Source organism: Pteropus alecto, unplaced genomic scaffold (genome assembly GCF_000325575.1).
Source record: "Pteropus alecto unplaced genomic scaffold, ASM32557v1 scaffold7, whole genome shotgun sequence".
In the NCBI taxonomy this organism is placed as follows: domain Eukaryota; kingdom Metazoa; phylum Chordata; class Mammalia; order Chiroptera; family Pteropodidae; genus Pteropus; species Pteropus alecto.
In genome coordinates this window covers 55,741,570-55,765,232 of record NW_006494614.1, presented here as the reverse complement: position 1 = coordinate 55,765,232, position 23,663 = coordinate 55,741,570, and the positions used below count along the sequence as shown (strand labels likewise).

The window sequence follows — 23,663 nt, the reverse complement described above, 5'->3', positions numbered from 1 at the left end:
GAGGGAGGGAGGGAGGAAGGAAGGAAGGAAGCAAGCACAAAAAATAATGAACTGAACTTCATCAAACTTTAGAACATTTTATTTCAAAAAATAATATTTAGAAAATTAAAGGACAGGCCACAGACTGGGGGCGGGGGGAGTATTTTCAAATCATATGTTTAATAAAAGATTTTTATCCAGAATTCTTCTTTTAAATTACTTTCTGCAACTCAATAACAAGAAACAAACCCAACAACAAAAAAATGTCCAAAAGATTTCAATAGACATTTCATCAAGATATATAAATAACTAATAAGTACATGAAAAGATGCTCAACATCATTAGTTATTAGGGAAGTTCAAATAACAACCACAATGAGGTACCACTACATACCTCTAGAATGGATATAATCAAAAAGACCAATAATACCAAATGTTGGCAAAGATGTTGACAAACTGGACTCCTTGTCCATTGACACAGTGAATGTAAAATAGTACAGCCACTTTTTCTTAAGTTACTCATATGACCTTAGTAATTCCACTCTTAAGTATCAACCCAAGAGATATTAAAACATATCTCAACACGAAGACTTCTATGCAAATGCTCACAGAAGTATTATTCATAATAGCTAAAAACTAAAAACAATACAAATATTCATTAACTAGTTAATAGATAAATATATACCCATTCAATGGAATACTATTTAGTTATGGAAAAAAAAACTGATATGAATGAACCTCAAAAACATGTTAAATGAAAGAAGTCAGACTCAAAAGAGCACATAGTATATATTGCCATATATATAAACTTTTCAGAAAAAGCCAATCTACAGATTGTGTTATAATAAAGAATATATCTGGTCTTTTTTTCTAGTTCCTGGTATACAGCCTGGAAAATCCTTGGAATTTCCTAAGTGATAAGAGTGTCTGTTATGCTAATAGATGATTCATGGTGTTAGCTTTAGGATCAGAGCTGATCACCAGAAAGACCAATCATATCACTAAATGCAAATCCTCTGTTTTCTGATCTGCCATATCTTCTACTCAACCATCATAAACAACACTTGTCTCTACACAGCAAACTCACCTATTGAGTAGACAGTCAAGAGTCAACAAAGAAAAAAATACAAGCAAAATGGCAATACATATTCATATGTGTGTATAATATAAAATTTATTTGGTAATTCAAAAAGTTTAAATTACTTGCTGCTAAACTCACCCAGAAATGCAAAACGCTTTTAGTATGTTTTATACAAAGAAACATTTTCTATATATCTAAAGACTTTATTTTTAAATGGAGCCTGCATTTTCTAACACATTCAATCACATTTAGCTATATAACCAAGGTAAGCAAGTTGAAGTTCAGTGAGCAGTCAGTGGAAGGGAAGTAGTTGGGATTGGCCTTATCCATGTGGAAATAATTGCTTTCCTGGCCTAAAGCTCTTCCTATTAGGATCAAAACAAATTGATGTTATCTTAAGAACCCTTCTAATTTTTGAAAAATAAAACCTAAGTGTTCCGTAGTTAGCCAGATACTGTCAAGATATTGTTTATTTTGTTTAAGGACAAAATTATGGCACATTTATTTTTGTATTTAAATCAAAAGTTACTAGTATGAAGAAAATAAGGGTGTTTCAAAAAATAATTATCTCAGTATAGAAAAGCACATACAGAGTTGGTATAGACAAGACCACCAAGCTTAAACACTATGATCTGATATTTTTAAAACCTCAGTTTGGCCCTTGGCCTTCTTTGTCTGCACCAAAATTTTCCAAATAAACTCCATTCACCAAGAATATGAAATAATCCCACATATATAATATGATGAGCCATTTAAAGCAGATTTAGTGACAAAGATAAACTATTCAGCAAGAACAAAATACAAGTTCTGAAGTTCAAATGTTTTATGATGCAATTCTGGCATGGATTCTAAATTTCTAATCACCTGCCAAAATATAACATATTTTAAGTCAGGGAACTGGAAAACTGGAAAAGAAAAAAAAAATCAAGACATTACTTAGACCAGTCTTCTGCTTCTGGTAGTTTAATATCTTTGCCATCCAAATTGATGGTCATTAAGAAACTTTTTTGAAATCAGCAAGATAGCAATCCCACAACTTCTTTGAAGACTCTTTTAATGTTTCATCACCTGAAGTAATGACCAGCAGCTCCAGTTATTTCAAACTATCTGTTCTGCAATCAAAACTCATTTCTTCCCACTTTATTAGAGAGAGGTTTGTGACTTCCTTGTCTATACCGTGCTATTATTATAAAAGCTCTCTAAGCCTTAATCTTTCTTTCTAGATCTTTTTCCATACTTATTCTGTCCTCAGGATACTATCCACTTTCCATTTATATAGCTTGTTTTCAAGCTATGTTCTACCTGTTGCTTGGGAGGAAAAAACATTATAATAACTTTTCTAGGCTAAATTTTTATATATTTTATCAATAAACATACAATTTGGAAATCACTCAAAAAAAAAAAAAAAAAAAAAAACAAGAGACTTGAAAAAGTTATTTGGGAACATTCCAGAGTGGTAAGAATTCTTTTTTCTTTTTCTTTAGATGATATGGGTATATGAGAGGAAGCTAATCACATTAACAAAGAGTATATTTCAAAGGCAATGGACATGTGTAAAGTATCTTAACATTTTCTTTCTATTAAAACACAATACATAAATCAGAGGTCTTATTGCTGAAGAGATAATCCAGTTTTTCTTGACAAGATCAACTGAGCCTTCATCTGCATTTCTGGGAGGTCAGTGTCTCACCTTTCTCTGTGAAACTTGCCCAGCTAAGACTTGCAATTATCAAAAGAACTAAGTTTTCACTATGTAATGACTTTATTCTGTTTTTAATAGGATTCTTATGTTTGTTTGTACATGTCAGGTTTTCTACCATTGCTCCTCTCCCTGCTATATTTATCCTGTACATAAAAACAAAATCATTATCAGCATAATTAAATAAAAAAATAGTTATCATTTAGTATAGGCTAAATTCTAATAGTCTTTACTTTGTGCCAGACATTCTGCTAGCTGCGTTATATATATTATCTAATTTATTTCCCACAAAGTAAGAAGTGAATGCTTTTATTCTATTTACAGAAAACACTGAATGGCAAGGTTCAAGTGGCAGGTTATGGGCTATAAAGTTTCCTGAGAGTAGGAACCAAATTAGTTTTATTTAGAGTTAAAACCTAGCACCTAGTATAGTGCCTGACACTCTGTTAATATTTAGGGAAGGAAAAAAAGGGAAGAGACACTAAATCTGATTCTAATTCCATGTGTCACATCTGCCTTTAAGATGCTCTCATTAAATATTTGCTCACTTGATTAGAATTTGCAAGCCACTAGTTAGTGGCATTCTACTAGCAACCAAGTCTCAGACTTCACTGTTTGAAATGCTAACACTGTGCTTATTAAAGATATATATTTCCTGAGGTGATATTAAAAGAGAAATAGTAATAATAACTGAGAAAAAATAGATGCCTCTTAAAATATATAAATGTAAAACAGTTTATTTTTAGCTTTCCTTATATAAAAATTCACATTAAAAAATATTTTTTAAGTATTCCATTAAATTAAATATAATTTTAATATAATTTCAACATTAGAAGTATATATTAATATCTGAATAATTAACTTTGTAAATAAGAGGGAATATCAAATATGTAAATTTCAGTCTCCAAATGTTCCTTAATTCATGAAAAAAATTGATGTGAAAAAATATATCATTGTATTATAAACTTTTTAATTTTGAAATAATATAGCCCTAGTATTTATATGTACATGTATAAATCTATAAATCTATATATACATATAAATCTATAAAGATATTTATGGTTATATTTACCTTAATCTGAAAGTTGATTAAATCAAAATAATATTTGCCATATATAAGCACTTTCTAAATAAATCTATTACTTGTCCATCAGACATATACTTACTGAGATCATTATTATATGCTAGGCAGGTGCTAAACCTGAAGAAACAGAAATCCATAACAGAGAGCCTATCTCCACTGCAACAATCACACCAAATCTAAATAGTCTATATTACTTATTTAAAGCATGCTCCAGGAAGCAAAAAAGGTTTCCTTTCTAACAAAACATGCAGAATATCTAATACCACGCAGTAATATAAAACAAAAGTAGATATTGGGTCACATCCTATATCCATCTTTCTAAAACAGCAACAATCCATGCTACTGTGTTCTACTTTATATACAAAAATCTTTAAATAAACTTCAAATTTATTTGCTATTTCTTTGTGTGCTTTGTCTCACTCAAGCTGTACATTCCTTGAGTTCAAAAAAGACATTGGATTGAAAAATACTTCTCAAAAACGGTACTTTACAACCATAGCTAAACAGTAAAATCAGTGTATGTTTTAATAAATATTGATACTGGAGCCTGAAGCTAGACCAAATGAACAAATATTTTGGGGATGGAGCCCACAGACATACACTTTTACAGAGCTCCATGTGCAATTCTGATGCACAGTCAATGTTGAGAACCACATAGAAAGAAAGGGTATAGAAAGCTGCCAGAAGTAGAAAATGTTAAATCCGTACATGACCTTAAAGATCGTCTAACCCAGCAGTCCCCAACCTTTTTGGCACCAGGGACCGGTGCTCCTATGAGAATCTAATCTTGATGATCTGAGGTGGAGCTAATAAGGAGGTGATGCTAGTGCTGGGGAGCAGCTGCAAATACAGATGAAGTTTCACTCACAGGCCTGCTGCTCACCTCCTGCTGTGCTGCTTGGTTCCTAACAGGCCACCGGACTGGTATTGGTCCATGGCCCCGGGGTTAGGGACCCTTGATCTTATCAACTTATTTTCTAAAGTATAAATCGAAGTTATGAGAAGTTAAGTAAATTGTCCAAGACCACATAGCTAGTAAAGCCAGTAAGAAAACCCAGGTCTCTTGGCATGCAGACTAGTGCCCTTTCTGCCACACAAGACTGGCTACTCCACTTGGGAGGAAAATAAAGTATTAATTCTTGATTCTACCACAAGTTTAATCAAAATCATAAGTATTCAAATTATCAGGGAAATGTAATATTAAAAAAAAAAACACTACCCTTTCTTAAACCTTAAATATTTCCCTTGGAAAGAATGGTGCTAAAAGAATCTAAAATGGAAAGTTGTTTTGATATATAAATGAGCTGAATAATAATAAAGTATCTGGAAAAAGTACTCGACAAATATTACTTCCTTTCAATACCTCCCCTCCTTTCCTTTTTGATCAAAATATATCACCATAACTCTCAACTATGCTCCCTTTTATATAGTTTCTCCTAATTGGCAACGCCTTGTGACCTCTTCTCCCTCAATTACATTCATAAAATTTTTAGGGCCCAGTTTAAGATGTGCCTCCTAAGAAATCTTCTTAAATAACCCTATTCTAATTACTTGTTTTTTCATTCATTACTTAAATTACTTGTACTTTTAAACCATATATTTGCTTATACTTTCTTTTGAAATTTTGTAATAGTAATAACTTCTAGTTGTTTTATACATTTTTATTTTCTTCCATAATTAGAACGTAAGTTATTAATACGCTAAGTTCCCGAAAGGTAAGGATATTGGTCTGTTTTGCTTACTGATGCATCACAGGCACCTAAAAACAATGCCAGAAAAATAGAAGGTGCTCACTAAATACAATAAATGAAAATAGATATATCTGATATTTTAAAAATTCATAAAATTTAAAAAATTAATAGAGCTACAATAGACGAATCAACTTGCTGGCTACAGAAAGTCATTCAGCTTCTTCATTACACTCACTGATTCCTTACTATTACTATCAGAACTGGGTAGATGGTATCAGCTGATAAACAGAAGGCAAAGGATTTAATTAAGACCTAGAGTTTGAAATCCTATCTTCCTGCTAATCTTTGTTCTCTTTCAAAACTTTAAAATTAAGAAGAATCTAATAAAAAAAACACCAATTTCTGGCTTACTTAGGTCTCAAGTTATGTAAAAGAACAGTAGATAATTTTTAAAATACATAATTTTAGGAAAGTAACTATCTTTTAACAAAAAGTACTTGTTTCACCTTATATATAAATACCTGGAAGCTGAAAACAGAATCATACCTTTCCTAAAAAAACTACACAAGAGTAATTTTTGAGACAAGCACATTCAATAACTATTTATTGACAGTTATAATTTTATAAGTTACCCCCCAAAATAAACATATTTAAAAAATTTCTACCTAGAAAACTTATCTGCTTTCTAGCTTATGTAATTTGATCAAGATACAAAAATCCAGCTAGCCCATATACAGAGCTGTACAAAGAACACATAAACATGGTTAGGTGGTCACAAAACAGAACTGTGAAGGGTCAGTATTTTTTTCTATTCATTTTAAGTCATACATTTCTTTGCACATATGAAATGATAATAGTGATAATCAAAATGCATAAAAAATCAGGCTGAATATATAATCTGAGTCTTAGCTACTATGCTATATTTCAATTGTCAAACCTCAGGATAATTGAACAATTAGAAAACTCTAGTCTAAGTGAAGTACATTGAGGGAGGTTATATTGTATAATGGAATGAATGGGCTTTGCTGTTTGATCATAGGCAAAATGTTTATCTTCTCTGAGCCTCAGTTTACCTATAAGATAGGCATAATAATTTCTCCCTTGCAGAATTGTGTTGAGGATTTTAAAAGATAATATAAATTCTTTGCTTAAAGCTATCATTATAGCTTATAAAGTAAGTGTCCAATTCTTTCACAATCTTATTATTTTTAAAGAGAGGAACCATGTTTTCTGGTCTCAACATTTCTTAAAACACCCAAACAGAAATGTTCAATTAGATAGGCAAAATGTAGGCTTAGTGACAGAACACAGATAAGGTTAGACAAGCAAAGTTCAGTCTCATCATGCATCCATATAACAAATTTACCCAAAGACTGATATTTTTGTTATTTGGATATACCAGTCTTTATTTCCCCTACCTTTCATCACTGTCATGGGGTTACTTACTAAAATCTCTGTTTAACAGATATTTTTTACAGTAACGGGCTACAGTGATTTTTTAAATGCTCTAGGGCAAGTAAACTCTGCTACTCTCCTCTCTTACTATTTCAAAAATTTTCCAATATGATAAATATGGTGATTTCAGCTTCTGTTTTAAAAAATCCACTAAATTGTTAACCTTTTAAGTTTATTTCCTACTCTTAAATGAATTCTCTATTATTGCCTTGTTACTTAAATTTAGCACATTCCAAGTGGAATCTGGACTCTAGAGACTCAATCGAAACTAAGCATTTCTACTCTCTCCCAGATTTTTTTTCAAGTACTGATGTAATTATTTCCTCCACCAGAAAGTAAGCTCCTATAAAGGCAGGAACCATACTATATCATCTACTTACATAGAACTTAGCCCACTATCATCTCTAAAAATCTATGCCATTTGTTTATATACATATCCAATAACATCTTTGTTTTGTTTTAATTCTCCATCTCCCAAAGTCAAATAATTAAATTAAAACTAATTCATGGCCTATTCTAACTCATTTACTGAATGCCACTGTATTTTTTTAAACTACAAAGTATTACCGTATATTATCAACTCTAAAATATCATAGACATAAGAAATCTCACAATTTAAGAGGTGTTAAACTGTGAAAATAGTAAATGTGATTATGAGGTGCCACTGATTAGAGGACTTTGTATTCTTAGAGATCTTAAAATGTAAGGAAAAAATGTGCATCTTATAGTTTCATCCTTGTTTTAGAAACTGAAGGACAGAGAGTGCTTGAAAACTCTAACGTTAATATATCTGTTAACCAGTTTAGTCACCTGTAGCAATCTGGGAAAAAATGGATCAAAAGCAGGTACTTTACTTCCTCTCCATTAAATAAAATATGTACATATCCAACATGTGTTGACATGCTCAGATTACTTATAAAACTTTCTTGCATACACTTTGCCAACCTTCTTAGAAGATAAGAGTTCAAAAGTTCATTGCCCTCCCCATTTGGAAATACATAACGATTACTAAAATCCGAATTTCACTTTGACACATTCTAGGCTGATAAATACGTCTGACTTTATTAATGGGAACGTTTTCTTTTCTTAAAATGGCACCATATAATGCAGTTTGTTGAGAATACAAAGGGATTAATTAAGACTTTTTCATACATAAAATATATATATTACAAAGTAATACCAAGTCATAAAATATATATATAGTACCAAGTCACATTGGTATTACTTTGTAATATATATATTTTATGTATGAAAAAGAGTATATGATCTTCAAATTGTTGTACATTGTTGCCTAATAAGTAGATAATATCAAACAATAAATTTTATAAAGCAGAGTGGTAATCAGGCCAGTAGTAATTTTGGAATAAAATTTATTTAAGGGGGTAAAACTTTTTTTTTAAGAACTGGTAGGAACATTTACAAAAGTCAAAACTTAGAATCTATATCTTAATTGAGCCCCAACAACAAGAGCAGACTGCATCCCATTTCTCCCTCTCCCCCATTCTCCTTCATCTTTCCCCACCCCACATCGTTCTCTCTCTCTCTCTCTAGCATTCTCTCTCTCTAATAAATATTAATAGTTCAAATTATTTTATCTTAAGAAAGTATCACATCTGTAGAACATAAAATAGGAACGAAAGAAAAAAGTATGAGATTATTTTCATTTAAAAATACATGTTTGCACAAGTTATTATTAAATAAAATGTCATTTCCTTTAAGAGTAAAAACAACTGGTAATCAAATATTAAAAGGCTCAGCAATTCATTTTCAACTCAAGATCTGGTTCCAACATGACTGAACTAAAATGGATTTTTAAGTCAGATTCACTCAATATTGTGAACATCAGGTATTTCTCAATCTGTTATATAAAGCATCATAAAATTCACATTTTATGTTTTAAAAATGGTATACTATGAATTAAGAACTAATAATTATATCAAAATTCTCATCTTACTTCTCCATTTCTTAACGTTGTGATGGTTCCTCTTGCTACACCCATTCTAAATAGTGTTTCTGTCGCCTGTGAATTAAAAAAAAAGAGATATCATCTATAATGTGTATTCAACTGTATATCCCACCTCCAAAATGTAAAAAAACATTTCAGCAACATCTAGAGAAGCATCAAGAAGGCATAAGAGCTACAAGCTCCAAATTCTACCAAAAATATAATTTCCAGAACTTTTTAATGCTATCAAGAGCTCAAACTAAATTGTTTCAAAAGTTACTTTGATTTCTAGTATTTGTCCAGATCTATCATTTCAAACTAGCATTTTTGATAAGTTTAAACCTTAGTTTGATTAACAAAGATCAAATAAAACTTCAGGCCTTGGACTCAATTCAGAAATTATCATTTGTTCTAATTTTTAGATTCCATTTGAATTCAGTTCAAGTCACTTGACTGTCACTGAAATACTGACAGAAGGTGAAGTAATTCAGTGATATAATATGTTAAATAACACCCCAAAAAAAGTAATTGCTTTCTATATACTAACAATGAATAATCCTAAAAAGAAATTAAGAATTCTATTTACAACAGCATCAAAAAAAACAAAAAAAAACCCCACAGGAATAAACAACCAAAGAAGCAAAAGACCTGTTCACTGAAAACTACAATACACTGCTGAAAAAGAGTAAAACACACATAAATAAATGGCAAGACATCCTGTGTTAATTAACTGGAAGACAATATTGCTAAGATGTCAACACTACCCAAAAAGATATAAAGATTCAATGTGATTCCTATCAAAATATCAATGACTTTTTCCCAGAAATACAAAAATCCATCCTAAAATTCACATGGAACCCAAAAGACCTCAAAACGCCAAAATGATTTTGAACCAGAGGAACAATGTTGGAAGAGTCACACTTCCTAATTTCAAAACTTACTACGAAGCTACAGTAATCAAACAGTGTGGTACTGTCATTAAGACAGATATATAAGCCAATGAATAGGATAGAGAGTCCAAACACACACACACACACACACACACGGTTCAATTATATTCAATAAGGGTACCAAGCCCTTTCAATGGGAAAAGGGGGGCAGTCTTTTTAACAAATGGTGCCGGGAAAACTAGATATCCACAAGCAAAAGAGGAAAGTTGGATCTTTACCTGATACCATATACAAAAATTAACTCAAAAGGATGAAAGATCTAAATATAAGAGCTAAAACTATAAAACTCTTAGAAGAAAACATAAAGGAAAGACTTTATGATTCAGTGTCTGGTGAGGATGTGCTTTCTGGTTCCTAGATGGCTATCTTCTTGTATCCTCCCTCACATGGCAGAGAATAAAGAGCAGCAAGCTTTCTCTGGACTCCTATAAGAGCACTAAATCCCATTCTAATTCTAATTACCTCCCAAAGGCCTCGCTCCAATAGCATCACATTGGGGTAAGGTTTTGAAATGAATTTAAGAGGAACAAATAAAAGAGAACTTTAAATTTAAAAACTGAATGCACATCTAAAGAAATCTAAAGAGCAGGAGAGATGGAAAACTGGAGGAAACTGATATATGCGTATAAAATCAGTGTAATCAGTGAGATATAAATAGCACGGTACATGTTAATTTAGATATAAGAAAGTAAATAACAAGAAATAAAAAGAGTTGCAAGTAGTTGCCTCTGGGTTGTGGAAATCAGGCATTGGAAAAGGTGAAGAAAAGCACTACTCTTTTTCTACTAGCTTTGCTGCATACTATTTGACTATTTAAACTACACGTTAAGTTCTTGATCAAAACTTTTTTAACTGTTAAAGGAATAAGTAATCAATAGTGTCTAATTTTGCAAAGAGTGATGTGTATAAGAATATTCATATGAGATATATTCAAGAGACTCATATGAATAAACTTATGTCTAAGTTTAGGGCTGAATAAGAGGATATAAAGTCAAACAGTGTAAGTAAACTCTCAAAAAGTTTTACAATGAAAGTAAGGAATGAGATGGAATTGTTGCTAGAAAGAGTAGAGTTCAGAGACAATTGATAACAAGACATTTTTAGGATAGAAGAGATTTAAACAAGTTTTTAATGGCTAAGTAGAAGTTTTCAGTAAAGTGGCCAAAGTTATAGACACGAGAAGGAAAATGGATACTGACTGAGGGAGATTCCTGTAAAAGATAGGAACATTGTTAGCTATGTTAAAAGGGAGAAGGGGCAAATATAAGTAAATGCTCTCCTTGTCCCTCTCCCTCTCTCTACTCCTCCTTCTCCTCTTATCCTTCTCTTTTCTCCCTCTCCCTCTCTGAATTAGGAGAGAAGATAATCTTCTGAGAATGACAAAGATATAATTTAAGGAGAGGGTGAGAGTAAGTAATACATGTAAAAGCAAAACATAAGAGAATGGAATACAGAATTGCTAAGCAATACTAAAAGGCCAGCTAAGGTTGAAAATCATAAACCTTTGTTACTGCGAATCCATATAGTTACAGGATCAGAAAGCTAGAGATATTCGTGGTTTAGAAATTGTCAAGGAAAAATGAGAGAAGATATTACTTTTAATTCAACTTTATTGGTAAAGTACATCACGTAACATAAATTTTTTCTAACATTTTTAAAGGAGAGATACCAATCTTTACAACATTCTTACACACACACACAGGTGGTAGGAAACTAATGTCTAAATGACAAGTTAGAAAATTAAAAAAAAAAAAAACTTTTAGGGAAAACATTGCTAAATTTTGTGACTGCAGCACAATATGAATATAATTCCAATCCATAATTTACTCAGAAAGAGTTAAAGCAGACCCTTACTGGGAATGGGAGTGGTTATTCACATACCTAAACAAAAATCAAATTATAAATGAATGACTTTGCTATGATGGATTTTTACTAAGGCACGTAAAACTACGTGTTGAAAGAACTAGCTACGTGTTGAAAGAACTAGCTACAGAAATTTTTATTAAAGGAAAAAGATTTCTCACCAATGATGTACTTTTTTTTCTATTCTTAATGATATATTAAATTTCATCTTCCATCTTCCTGTTTCTTTTTAAACCTTTTTTGATCTAGTGATGTGATTGTTAACAATACTAAGTCAGGTTAGTTGCAGTATATATTTGAGGGGCAAAAGGGTAAAAGCAGAGGCAGCAGCACTTGGAATAAAGTATGCAACAACTAAACCAGATCTTACTTTTTTTGTGTCTCAAAATCCCAGTTTGAAAATCTAATTCTTTTCCTGCACTCTCTTCAGTAGAAGAATACTAAATTCAATCTTTAGTTTCCAACTAAATTGATTTATTTCATCAGCTATTCCCATCAAGATGTTTAAGGATGTCTCATTCTAATAGCACTCAGTCAATTCAACTCAAATTCCTTTGATTCTATAGGGAAGCACTGAAGTGTACAACATTCTTTTGACCTCTACTACAGGGAATGCTTTTAATTTACTTGTACCCAAACAACGACTAACAAGTGTCAAAACAATGAGATACAGGGCTAATTCTCAGCATTTGTCAATTTACCACCAGCAAATTCTCAATTGAAATTTCTCTCTCCTTGAGTTTTGGTAACAATTAAAAATGATTAATACTAAAAACATTCACTAAACATTTTCTGTCAGTGGCAGGACGGTGGGGGAGGAGGGGACACCTACAGGTTTTTGTTTAAAAACAAAGTTCTCAAAAGAGGCTGTTTTAAAAAGAATGTTATATAAAAGAGACAGGAGACATGAAATCTAGCTATAACAAATGCAAAGTTCTGGACTGGATCCTTGTGTTTGTGTATGTGTGTGAATCGAAAAAAGATCCAGAATTAAATATAACAAGTTAATAACAGTAGTAATCTCTGGGTGTTTTTCGTTTTATTTTCTAATGTTCTACCATTCACATGCACTGTGTGGTAATAATAAAAATAAAAAGTAAAAAATAAAAGTAATAATTTTTGTTATACTGAAAGGTAAAACAGATTTAAAACAGAATTTTCGAACAATGTAAAATGTTATAATACAAGCAGTACTATACTGAGTAGCTCACTGAAAATAATCCAAATTCAAGAGACTCATATTCTTATAGTCTAATGCTTTTTAAATCATTAAACCAACACAAAATAAGTAAAATTAACAAGAAATGTATACTTAATATACTTTTACCTTGAAAAGCAGTATGATTATAACAACTTTAAAGCATATTATAGAAAGACAAGCAGTTTATAAATATAAATACAAAAGTTGTATGTATTTAGCATATACTGTTTCCAATTAGTCAAGTAATAGATTTCTAGTTATCTTATTTCCACTATTACAATTTTAGTCAGGTTATTTAAACTCTCTAAGCTCTGATCTCCTCTTAAAAAGGTGACAGCTAATAACCTAATTGTGGTAGTGAACAAAGGTGTTAAAATGTGTGAAAACCTCTGTAAAAGAGCTAGATAAATGTAAAATAATGAATCCAAAGTTTAGTTTAAGGCAGCACTTCTTGAGATGAAAAAATGTTTGAGAAATATTCATTTTGATTTTTCAAATATAAAAATAAGGAATGGACTCATGAAAGACCAAAAATGAATGAGCCTTAATCACAGTTGCGAATATGAAAAACAAAGATCTATGTCAAAGAGTCACAGCACTTTACCACTGTTCTATAACTCTCTTCTGGTTCACTGGCTAAACAGTAAGGTCCTGGAGGGAATGAGTTGCATCTTTTCTTCGTGTATTCCCAGACCTTGCACAATGTATAACAATATAGCATAAAGATTAGGAAAACGGGTTTTAGAAACAGACTACTAAATCCGAATTCTAGCTTTGCCATTTGTAAGATGTGTGATCTCAGCCAAGCAACTTCACTTCTTTGGGTTCAGCTTCATCATTAGCAAAATAAGCATAACAGTATATAACTTAAGGGAAACTGTAAGTACTAAAAAAAAAATGATAATTTTATTACTACTGTCATCTCAAAGAAAATGCAGAATTCCAATTCTACTTTAAAATTAGTCATCAGATTACAATTAAAAATGTAATTTAAATTGTATCAGGTGGCAATTAAAATATACAATATAAAAGTTAACTACAATTAGCACATTGTGCTATAAGGCCATTTAGTTATACTAAAATTCTTGACAAGTCAATCAGAAAAATTAAAAACTTACATTATTTCAAGATTAATTTAACAAAAGTCTTCAGAAATCATTGCAAAATTCATTCCCCAGCTATTTATCCTGGCCATAGCAGAAAAATTTAAATATTGAGGCTTTTAAGCACCAGCTGTTTTCCTTCCTTATGATGATAAAAATACAAAATAAAAACTAGGAAAACTGAGCATTAGCTATCTGCTTCTCACAAAAGAATCAGTGCATAATCCAAATCTAATAATATGCCTTCAAAATACACAAATGCATTAGCATAGCAACCAAGACCTTTGTGATATCTCCAAGTCATTATCACTCTCTTTTCTCTAAACAGCTGCCTGTAGCCCAACCCCTTTCTAACTCACTAATTTAAATTCATAACTTCGGGGTCCATGAACTGCAGCAGCTGAAGCACAGGGAGCAAACCTGTGAGAGAAAACTCTTTCTAGCCAGAAAACAGAAAAGGGGACCAAGTAGGCCAGAGCGTATATAGGGAATTAATCCTCGGTTGTTGGGAAGGCTTTATTTTTTTCTCTCTTGACTCTGCCCCAAGAACAGGCCCCAGTTATAAAATGAAGCAGCAGCAGTGCAGGTAGGTAGTTAAAACTGGGGGAAAAAATTCTGTTATTTCTGGTCAAAGATATATGGAAAGGAGACCTCGGTAGCCCAAAGAAGAAAGGAAGAATCCCCATTATTTTTTTCAGTCTCTCTTCTTTAGCCGCTTTGTCCCAATGGCAGGCTCTGTCCAGTGTCTACAATTACGACAGCAGTAAAGGCAACTAAAACTCCAAGGGAAATTCAATCTTTCAGGCCAGAGGACCAGGAAAAGGATGCCCAGTGAAGCAGAAAATGAAGGTGTAACTCCAAGAAAAGATGAGCTAGAAAAGGAGATACCCTAACCAAATCTGAGTTTGAACTGGCCCAAGTACAGGGCTTACCTCTAATCAGCATGGACGCAGAACAGACCCCAGCAGCAAAGCAAAAGTATTTAGAGCAAAACTACAGGTAAAACTACCACTCAATCCTAAAATGGCCCATGAGTGGCACACAGATGGGACAGACCCAAAGTAGCACAGGGAAGGTACTGACCACAGAACTGACACTGCAACTACTGCCCTCTGAAGATGAGATGGATATTACAGCCTGAATCTAACAGAGTGACTGCTTACTACTACTACTCTTGGAAAAAATATCAACACACTCCAGAGGATTTTATCAGGATCCAAAGTCTCATAACATGATATTCAAAACATCTAGGATCATTCCAAAATTATTCTGCCTGCAAAGAACAAAAAAATCGTGACCACTTCTCAAAGCAAAGACTTTCAGACGTTAAAATTACCAGACAAAACCTGTATAGCGGTTATTATAACTGTGTTCCAAGATAAAGTTAAACACTACCATTAATGAAAAGAGTTCTCAGCAGAGAAATAAAAAATATAAAAAAATGTAAATTTTGGAACTGAAAATACAATATCCAATATAAGAAATTCAATGGTTGGGGGCTCAACATCGAAATAGTGATAAAAGAAGCAAGAATCAGTGAACTTGAAGGCAAGTCAATAGAAATAATCAATTCTACAGAACAGATAGAAAAAAGGTTGAAAAAAAAAAAATGAACAGAGCCCCACAGACTTGTGTGGGAAAACAGCAAATGATCTAGCATTTGTATTACCAGATATCTAGAAAGAGAGGAAAAAAGATTGATATTGAGAAAATATTTGAAGAAATAATGAATGAAGACTTCCGAAATCTGGTAAAAGACATGTATTTTACAGATTCAAGAAGTTCAGTTAAGCTCAAGTAAGATATGCTAAAAGAAAACCATGCCTAGATACATCAAGAACAAAATGCTAACCAAGTATAAAGAAAAAAATACTGAAAGTAGCCCAAAAAATATTATATATAGTATAACAACTATTAGAATGATTATGGATTTACCATCAGAAATTATGGAAACGAGGAGAACATCTTTTAAAGTTTTGAAGCAAAAAAATTATAAACTCAGAATTCTATATCCACCAAAAATATCCTTCAGGAATGAAGGCAAAATAAAGACATTCTCATGTGAAAGAGAATAAGAGAATCTATCACCAGCAGCAGAACTGCTCTAAAGGAAATGATAAAGACACTTCTATAGACTTAAAAGAAATAATCCTAAAGGGAAATATGAAACTTCAGGAATGAAAGAAAAGTAAAAGAAATGGTAAAGATTTGAGTAAATGAACAAGATTGTATCTTTAAAATATGTGTGATTAGACAATTATAACATTGTCTAATGAAGTTTTCAATGTATGTAGATATAATATATAAGAACTATAAGAGATCGAAGAGGTCTATATGGTTATAACCCTTTTACATTTCACTAGAAGTGGTAAAATATTAATTGTAAGTAGACTGTGAAAGATTAAGAATGTATATTATAATCACTAAAGGAACTGCTAAAAAATAATGCATACAGATACAGCTAAAAAGCTTGCAGATAAATTTAAATGGGACGGCAAAAAAAAAATCATAATCCAAGAAAGCAAGAAAAGAGGAACAAAGAAGCAAAAAAGATGACAAACAGAAAACAAATAAGGTAGTAAACCTATTTCAAACAATATAAATAATTACATTAAATATAAATGATCTAAACCAACTGTCAGCATACTTTACGGCAAGGGGTCAAATTAAATACTTTAGGCTTTTCAAGCTATACAGTGTCTGTTACAACTACTCAACTTTGCCAATGTAGCATGAAAGCAACCATAGACAATACATCAATGAATGGACACAACTCCAATAAAACTTTACTTACAAAAACGGACAGCAAGCTGTTTGCCGATTCCTGATATAAACATATCAATTAAAAGCCAAAGACTGTTACATTATATTAAAAAACATAACTTCAGTATTGAATTCCAAATCCCTCTATTGAGCCTTCATTGTCCCTTCAAAATAAAGAATAAATGTCTCTCCTAAATGTAAATATTTCTACAATAGTATACATTATAAGTGTACTTTTTTCTATACCACATTTATTTTTTGAAACAGAGAAAAGGTTTTATTTGCATTCATATTCCAGTGATCTCAATAAATACTTTGCCTACTAGATGACATGGGCATATGTTTCTTCAGTAGGCTAGTCATTCAAAGTGAAAATTAAATTAAAAGGGAAAAAAAAATCATATAAACTCTCCAAAAAAGACCCTTGAAATAATATTTATTAAAATGCATTTAAATTTTTTTGCTTTCTAATAACATACCTTTTCCTCATAGCAAAGAAGATATGTAGTACATTGTATAGTGGATAAGCACATTAGGGATCTACTTTGTAGAAAAAATAAAGTCCCACTGTCCTTAACATACATTTATAATCTAGTATAAAACTCAAAAATACATAATAAATTTAATGCATCTCCATCTATGTTATGCTTACACATTAGTTTTCAAACTACAACAATATCATGAATAATAGACATTACAGGACACCTGGTAGAATGTGTGACTTAAAGAGAGTTTTTTGGAGAGATAAAATACTAGGGTTAGATAGACTGAATTCCATTGTTTATTTCAAACTAGAAGTTGAAGGTAACACTTTCCTTATTACAAAAGAAAAATTGACACTTGGATTAATCCCACATGCTAAGAAATAGCAGTTTACTCTGCCAAACATTCATCATAAAAGGAATGAATTTCTTTAGACCAGACATCATCAAAATATGGCCTGTAGGCCAAATCCTGGCATTATTTAGAGATTGAGAATCTGATTATAAAATTTATATAGAAATGCAGACACATACATACACACACGATAGCCAAAACAGTTAAAAAAGAACAATGTTGGTAGACCTATCCTATGTAATTTGAAGACTATAAGCCTTCAGCAATCAATATACTGTGATATTAGCATAAAGTAACAATCCAGAAATAGAACCACACTGTATGTTCAACTGATTTTCTACAAAAGTACCAAGATACTGCAGAAAGAATAGTCTCTTCAACTAATGAAGCTGAAACAACTGAAATTTCAAACAGAAACATATAAACCTCAACCTATCTCTACTCCTTACAGAAAAACTAACTCAAAATGGAACTCAGAATTAAATATTGGAGCTCAAACCACAAAACTGCTAGAAGAAAACACTAGAAATACTTTATAATATTTATTTAGGCAAAGATATTTTATATAGGGGGAAAACGAAACAAAACACTTAAGAAAAAACTATAGCAGACTGAACTGTCCAAAGATGGCCACACCAGTATATATCCTATCGCACATGTCCTTCTTAAAATGTAACACTGACTCTCCTTCAAATGTCATATGTTCCCTCCTCTTGAACCTGGGACATTTGAAACAGCCTTTGTAACTATAACTTAAAACCTAATGAGGCTGAAGTTATGCTTATTTTAAGGCTAAATATAAAAGGCAAAATAGCTTCTGTCTGCTTTTCTCACTTTCTATAGATTGTGCCTTTGGAACCCTGAGCCATCACGTAGTAAGTCCAACTATCTTGAAGCCAACATGCTAGAGAAATTACATAGAAATAGAGAGAGGTGCCCCAGCTATTCCAACATACATCTATTCAAGAACTCCAAACCCAGATGCCATTCATTTGAGTGAGTCTTCAAATGATTCTAGCCCTTAGTTTCTAAGCCGTACCAGCCAATGTCAAGTAAAGCAATCATGGTCTATTTTGGGCAAGCCCTTCCCAGACTGCAGATTCATGCAAAGTAAATACTATTGATAATTTTAGCCACCAATTTGAGTGTTTTCTTATGCAGCATCAGATAACTATATATAGATAAAATTGTGCTTCATCAAAATTAAAAGGCTTTTGCTCTTTGAAAGACTCAACTGAGAAAATGCAAAAGCAAACCAGACTCACAGACAATATCTGCAAATATCTAACAAAGCATTTGCAATCAGAATATGTTAATAACTCTTACAACTCAAAAATAAGACATACAACTAAAAAATGAGCAAAAGATTTCAACAGACATTTCACCAAAAAGAAAAATATACACATATACATATATATACATATGATATATACATATATACACACACTTATACACATATATAAATGGGAAAAAGTCAATGAAAAAATGTTCAACATCATTAATCTTTAGGGAAATGCAAATTTAAACCATAATGAGATACCATTACGCATGTACTAGAATGGCTAAAAAAAAAAAAAAAAAGACAATACCAAGTGAAAATGGGGATATAGAACTACTGGAACTCTCATATTTCTAGTGGGAACATAAAATGGTAAAGTCACTGTGGATAAGAGTTGGGCAGTTTCTTACAAAGTTAAACATACACTTACCATAAGACAGAGCAATTCTATCCCTAGGTATCTATCCAAAAGAAATGAAAACATATGTTCATTTATATAAATTGTAAAAAAGCCAAAATTATAGTGACAGTAGATGAGTGATTGGGGCCTGTAATATGGGGGCAGAGAACTAACTGCAAAGGAGGAAGAGAGACTATTTTAGGGAAGAGAGAAATATTCTGTATCTTGATTGTGGTTACAGTCACATGACTATAAACAACTGTCAAAACTTATCAAACTGTACTTAAAACAGGTGATATTCATTAAATATAAATAAAGCTGTTTTTAAAAAAGAATGTACACCTGTCCCCCTCCCCCAAAGTAGTTCTCAACTAATTGGTAATTTAATTCCCACCAATCACTAGGGCAAAACCTGGGTACTACCCTAATGAAAATTTTTTTAGAAAAGACATTCATATTTATCTTTCATCTTAAATTCATATTAACTGAAGGCAGAAGTAGAGGTTAACCAAAGCAGAAGAAAATTAGCAGTAATACTAAAGCTAATAATAAATGCAAGAGATAATCTAGGACAAATAGACAAATAGAGTCTGTATGTCATACTCATACGAAGACTTAGGGATCCAGGAAGAGTAAACTGTGATGAAAACTCTGCATTCCATACAAAATTCTACAGATATCACCATTTAAAAACTACTGCTCTCATATACACTTAACTTGATAATTAAGAAAAATAAGTACTATATATAAAAACTGACCAATTGTCTTGTACATAGTTCTTGTACCTGTGTTTCCATCCACCCATATGTCCAATCAGAAATCAGTCATCTTTCCTCTCAACAACATATAATACTTACTATAAGTAATACTTATTATAGTATTATTATTATACTTATTATAGTAATTACTTATTCATCTAAAATTCTCACTAGATTATAGGTTGTATTTCACTCACCATCATACTCCTAGCACTTAACACCTGAAAAACAATAAATGTTGATTGAATGTAAGAATTAAGAGCTAATGAATAAGTAGTTATTTGGAATATGTCAACTAAGCACTTATTTATTGGTAGTTTTGGGATATATGCTTTTCCAAGGTGTGAACAAATATGTCCCAAATGTATTATAACATTTACTTTCTAACGCTGAAAGTATAATTCATGTTAATGAAATCAACTTGATTTTTTTAAGCATCATAAACGTCGAAATCTGTTTTCATTAAGTACACAGGAAAATACATTATATATGGAAACAATGGACCTTAGAGTGGTTTTAAGGCTATGAAGAATGTTAATTCTGTTTACAGATGTGGGTTGGTAAGTTATCAAGCAGTTTAAACAATAAGCAGATGGCTTATTTCCAAATTGAAGGCAGTCATCTGGCTCTAAGGAAGAGTACTTTTGTAAATATATGTTCTGTGATGTTCTATCCAATGTGACAGGATGAAATAACTGTGTTATGTTCTGCTTTTCCTCCTTGAATGTAAAAACTTAAGAAAAGCATAGAGTTTTTTTCCAACAGTCCTTCTTGGACTTAAACTCAAAATGAAGTAGGAAAGAATAATGACAAACAAAAACACAAATGTTGAAATTTAGAGTTATGCTTCCATTCTGTTTCAAAATAACAGTTGAATTGAGTCACTCTACCTTTCAGCTAAGTTTTCTCAACCATTAAGTGGTAAAAATATCAAATATAATAATTGAGAGTCTGTTTAACTTCAAATTCAAAAGATGAACAAACAATTATATCTAAATTTAACCTTTTATTTAATTAGTATATAAAATAGTCTAACAAAATGCTGATTTTGTTTAGGTAATCCACCTTCTTTTATCAGCTTATCTAAATAATGTTAATCTCATTCCTCTTGCCAGTAATTTTTTTTTTAGATATCGGATTATGATAACAGAAATAAAGGAAGCCATTTCATAACAATAAAAGGGTTAATTCATCAAGAGGACATAACAAGCTTAAATGATCATGAATCTAAAAACAGAGATTCAAATCACATGAGTCAAAAATTGATACTACATGGATAAATAAGAAAAATCCACAGCTATAGTCAGAGACTTCAAAATCTCTCTACAATAACTGATGGAAAAGTACAGAGAAAATCAATAAAGACATAAGCCTGGAAGAACACTATCAATCAACTTAACCTAACTGATGTTTATAGAGCACTACATTAAACAAAAGCAGAATAAACATTGTTTCCAGATGTATATAAAACATTGCTCAAGAGAGACTATAATCTGGAAAAAAAAGAGAGAGAGAGAGAGAGAAGGCACAAATTACCATTATGAGGAATGAGGTAATATCACTAAAAATTCTTCAGAAAATAAAAGGATAACCAGGGAATATATGAAAAATTTGATGCCAATTAATTTGACAACTTAAATGAAATGAACAAATTTTTTGGAAGACACAAACTATCAAAGCTTACACAAAAAGAAATATAACAGGTGGTGAGCACACAATGGAGAACACAGATGTCATATTATAAAGTTGTACACCTGAAATTTATATAATGTTATTAATTAATATTACCCCAATAAGTTGAATTTAAAAATTAAAGGAACAGAAGAGAAAAGAAAGAAAGACAGACAGACAGACTAAATAGCCCTATGTCAATTAAAAAAAAAATAGAAATATTAGTTAAGCATCTTTCCACAAAGAAAATTCCCAGTCTAGATGGCTTCACTGGTGAATTCTTACAAACATTTAAGGAAGAAATAATTCTAATTCTAAACAAACTCTTCAAGAAATTTGAGAAGGGAATGTTTCTTGACTTATTCTACGAGGACAGTGTTACCCTAAAAGCAAAACCAGACAAAAACAGTACAAGAAAACTACAGACCAATATCCTCCATGAACATGGATACAAATATGCTTAAAATCTGAGCAGGTTAAATCCGACAACATATAAAAAGAATAATACAGCAAGTGGGATTTAGTCCAGGATGAAAGATTAATTTAACATTCAAGCATCAAACAATGTAATTCTCCCATCAAACCAGAAAAGAAAACCACACGATCATCTCTATAGATATGGAAAACACATTTGACATCATCTAACATCTATTCCTGATAATAAAAACTTTTACAAAAACTAGAAACAGAGAGAAACTTTCTCAATGGAAAAAGGGCATCTATAAAAAATTTGTAGCTAACATATTTAAGGGTAAAAAAATTGAATATCAGGAACTTCCCCTAAGATCAGGAACAAGACAAGATGTCAGCTCAATTTGTATTCAATATTGTCGTGGAAGTCCTAGCAAGTGCAATAATGCGAGGAAAAGAAATAAAGGCATCCAGATTGGAAAGGAAGAAGTAAATGTTCTCTTTTTTTTTCAGATGACTTTCTAATAACAGCTAAAAAAAAAAAAAAAAATCTATAAACAACAACTTTTCCATTCTAGAAAAAGCAAAACTATAAGGACAGTGAAAAGATGAGTGGCTGTCAGGGATTGATGAATAAGTAGAACATGAGATTTTTAGTGCAGTGAAACTATTCCATGCATTTGTCAAAATCCATAGAACTGTACAACACAAACAGTGTACCCTAATATAAACTATGGGTTTTAGTTAATAATAATGTATCGATACAGGTTCATAAAATAACAATAATAATTGTAATAAATGTGCCACACTCATGCAAGATGTTAATAATAGGAGGAAGAGAAGGATATGACTGTTTGTACTTTCTGCTCAATTTTTCTATAAAGCTTCAGCTGCTCTAAAAATTAAGTCTAGTTTTCAATAGTATATATGTACAATCTAAAAAGAAAAAAGAAAATGGAAAGTCATATGTCCAAGTAAAAAATAAAATAAAATAAAACTCTAAAAAACACATAAATTAGAAGCAGCACCTATTACACAACCAAATTAATTTAATAAATACAAAAAAATGGGTGAAATTATATGACTCTAACAATATGAACTTAACTCATTTAAAACATGCAACAGCTACTCATTTCATAGTAGAGTACCAAGAGCCATTAATAATGATTGTAATACCCAGAAACACAATCCAATCTCGATAGACCATGAAAAGGACAGTAAGGAAAGAAGGGGACAAAACAGAAGGAGGAACTGGGAATACTGAAGTTCATTCTTTTTATATGATGTCAGAATTTCTGTCATATGATTTCCAAAATATCAACAGAACATTACTTTCAAGGAGTTAATGTTCTAATTTCTAATCTATTCATCCAGGTCCTCCCAGGAAAAAAAAAGAAAAGAAAAGAAAAGAAAGAAAGAAAGAAAAGAAAGAAGGAAGAAAAGAAAAGAAAAGAAAAGAAAAGAAAAGAAAAGAAAAGAAAAGAGAAGAGAAAA

At 31.5% G+C, this 23,663-nt stretch overlaps 1 protein-coding gene across 4 annotated transcripts in view; it reads right to left on the bottom strand.

The window, feature by feature from the left end:
* Positions 1-23,663, bottom strand: part of TMEM135 (transmembrane protein 135) — a 239,027-nt gene that overhangs the window by 122,029 nt on the left and 93,335 nt on the right. For 3 of the 4 annotated variants that reach the window (XM_025042936.1, XM_025042937.1, XM_006926698.3), the window contains one exon: positions 8,943-9,008. The exons of the other annotated variant lie outside the window; for it this stretch is intronic. In XM_025042936.1, coding sequence (XP_024898704.1) covers positions 8,943-9,008 — 66 coding nt within the window. The remainder of the gene's footprint in view (positions 1-8,942; positions 9,009-23,663) is intronic. 4 annotated transcript variants of the gene reach the window in all.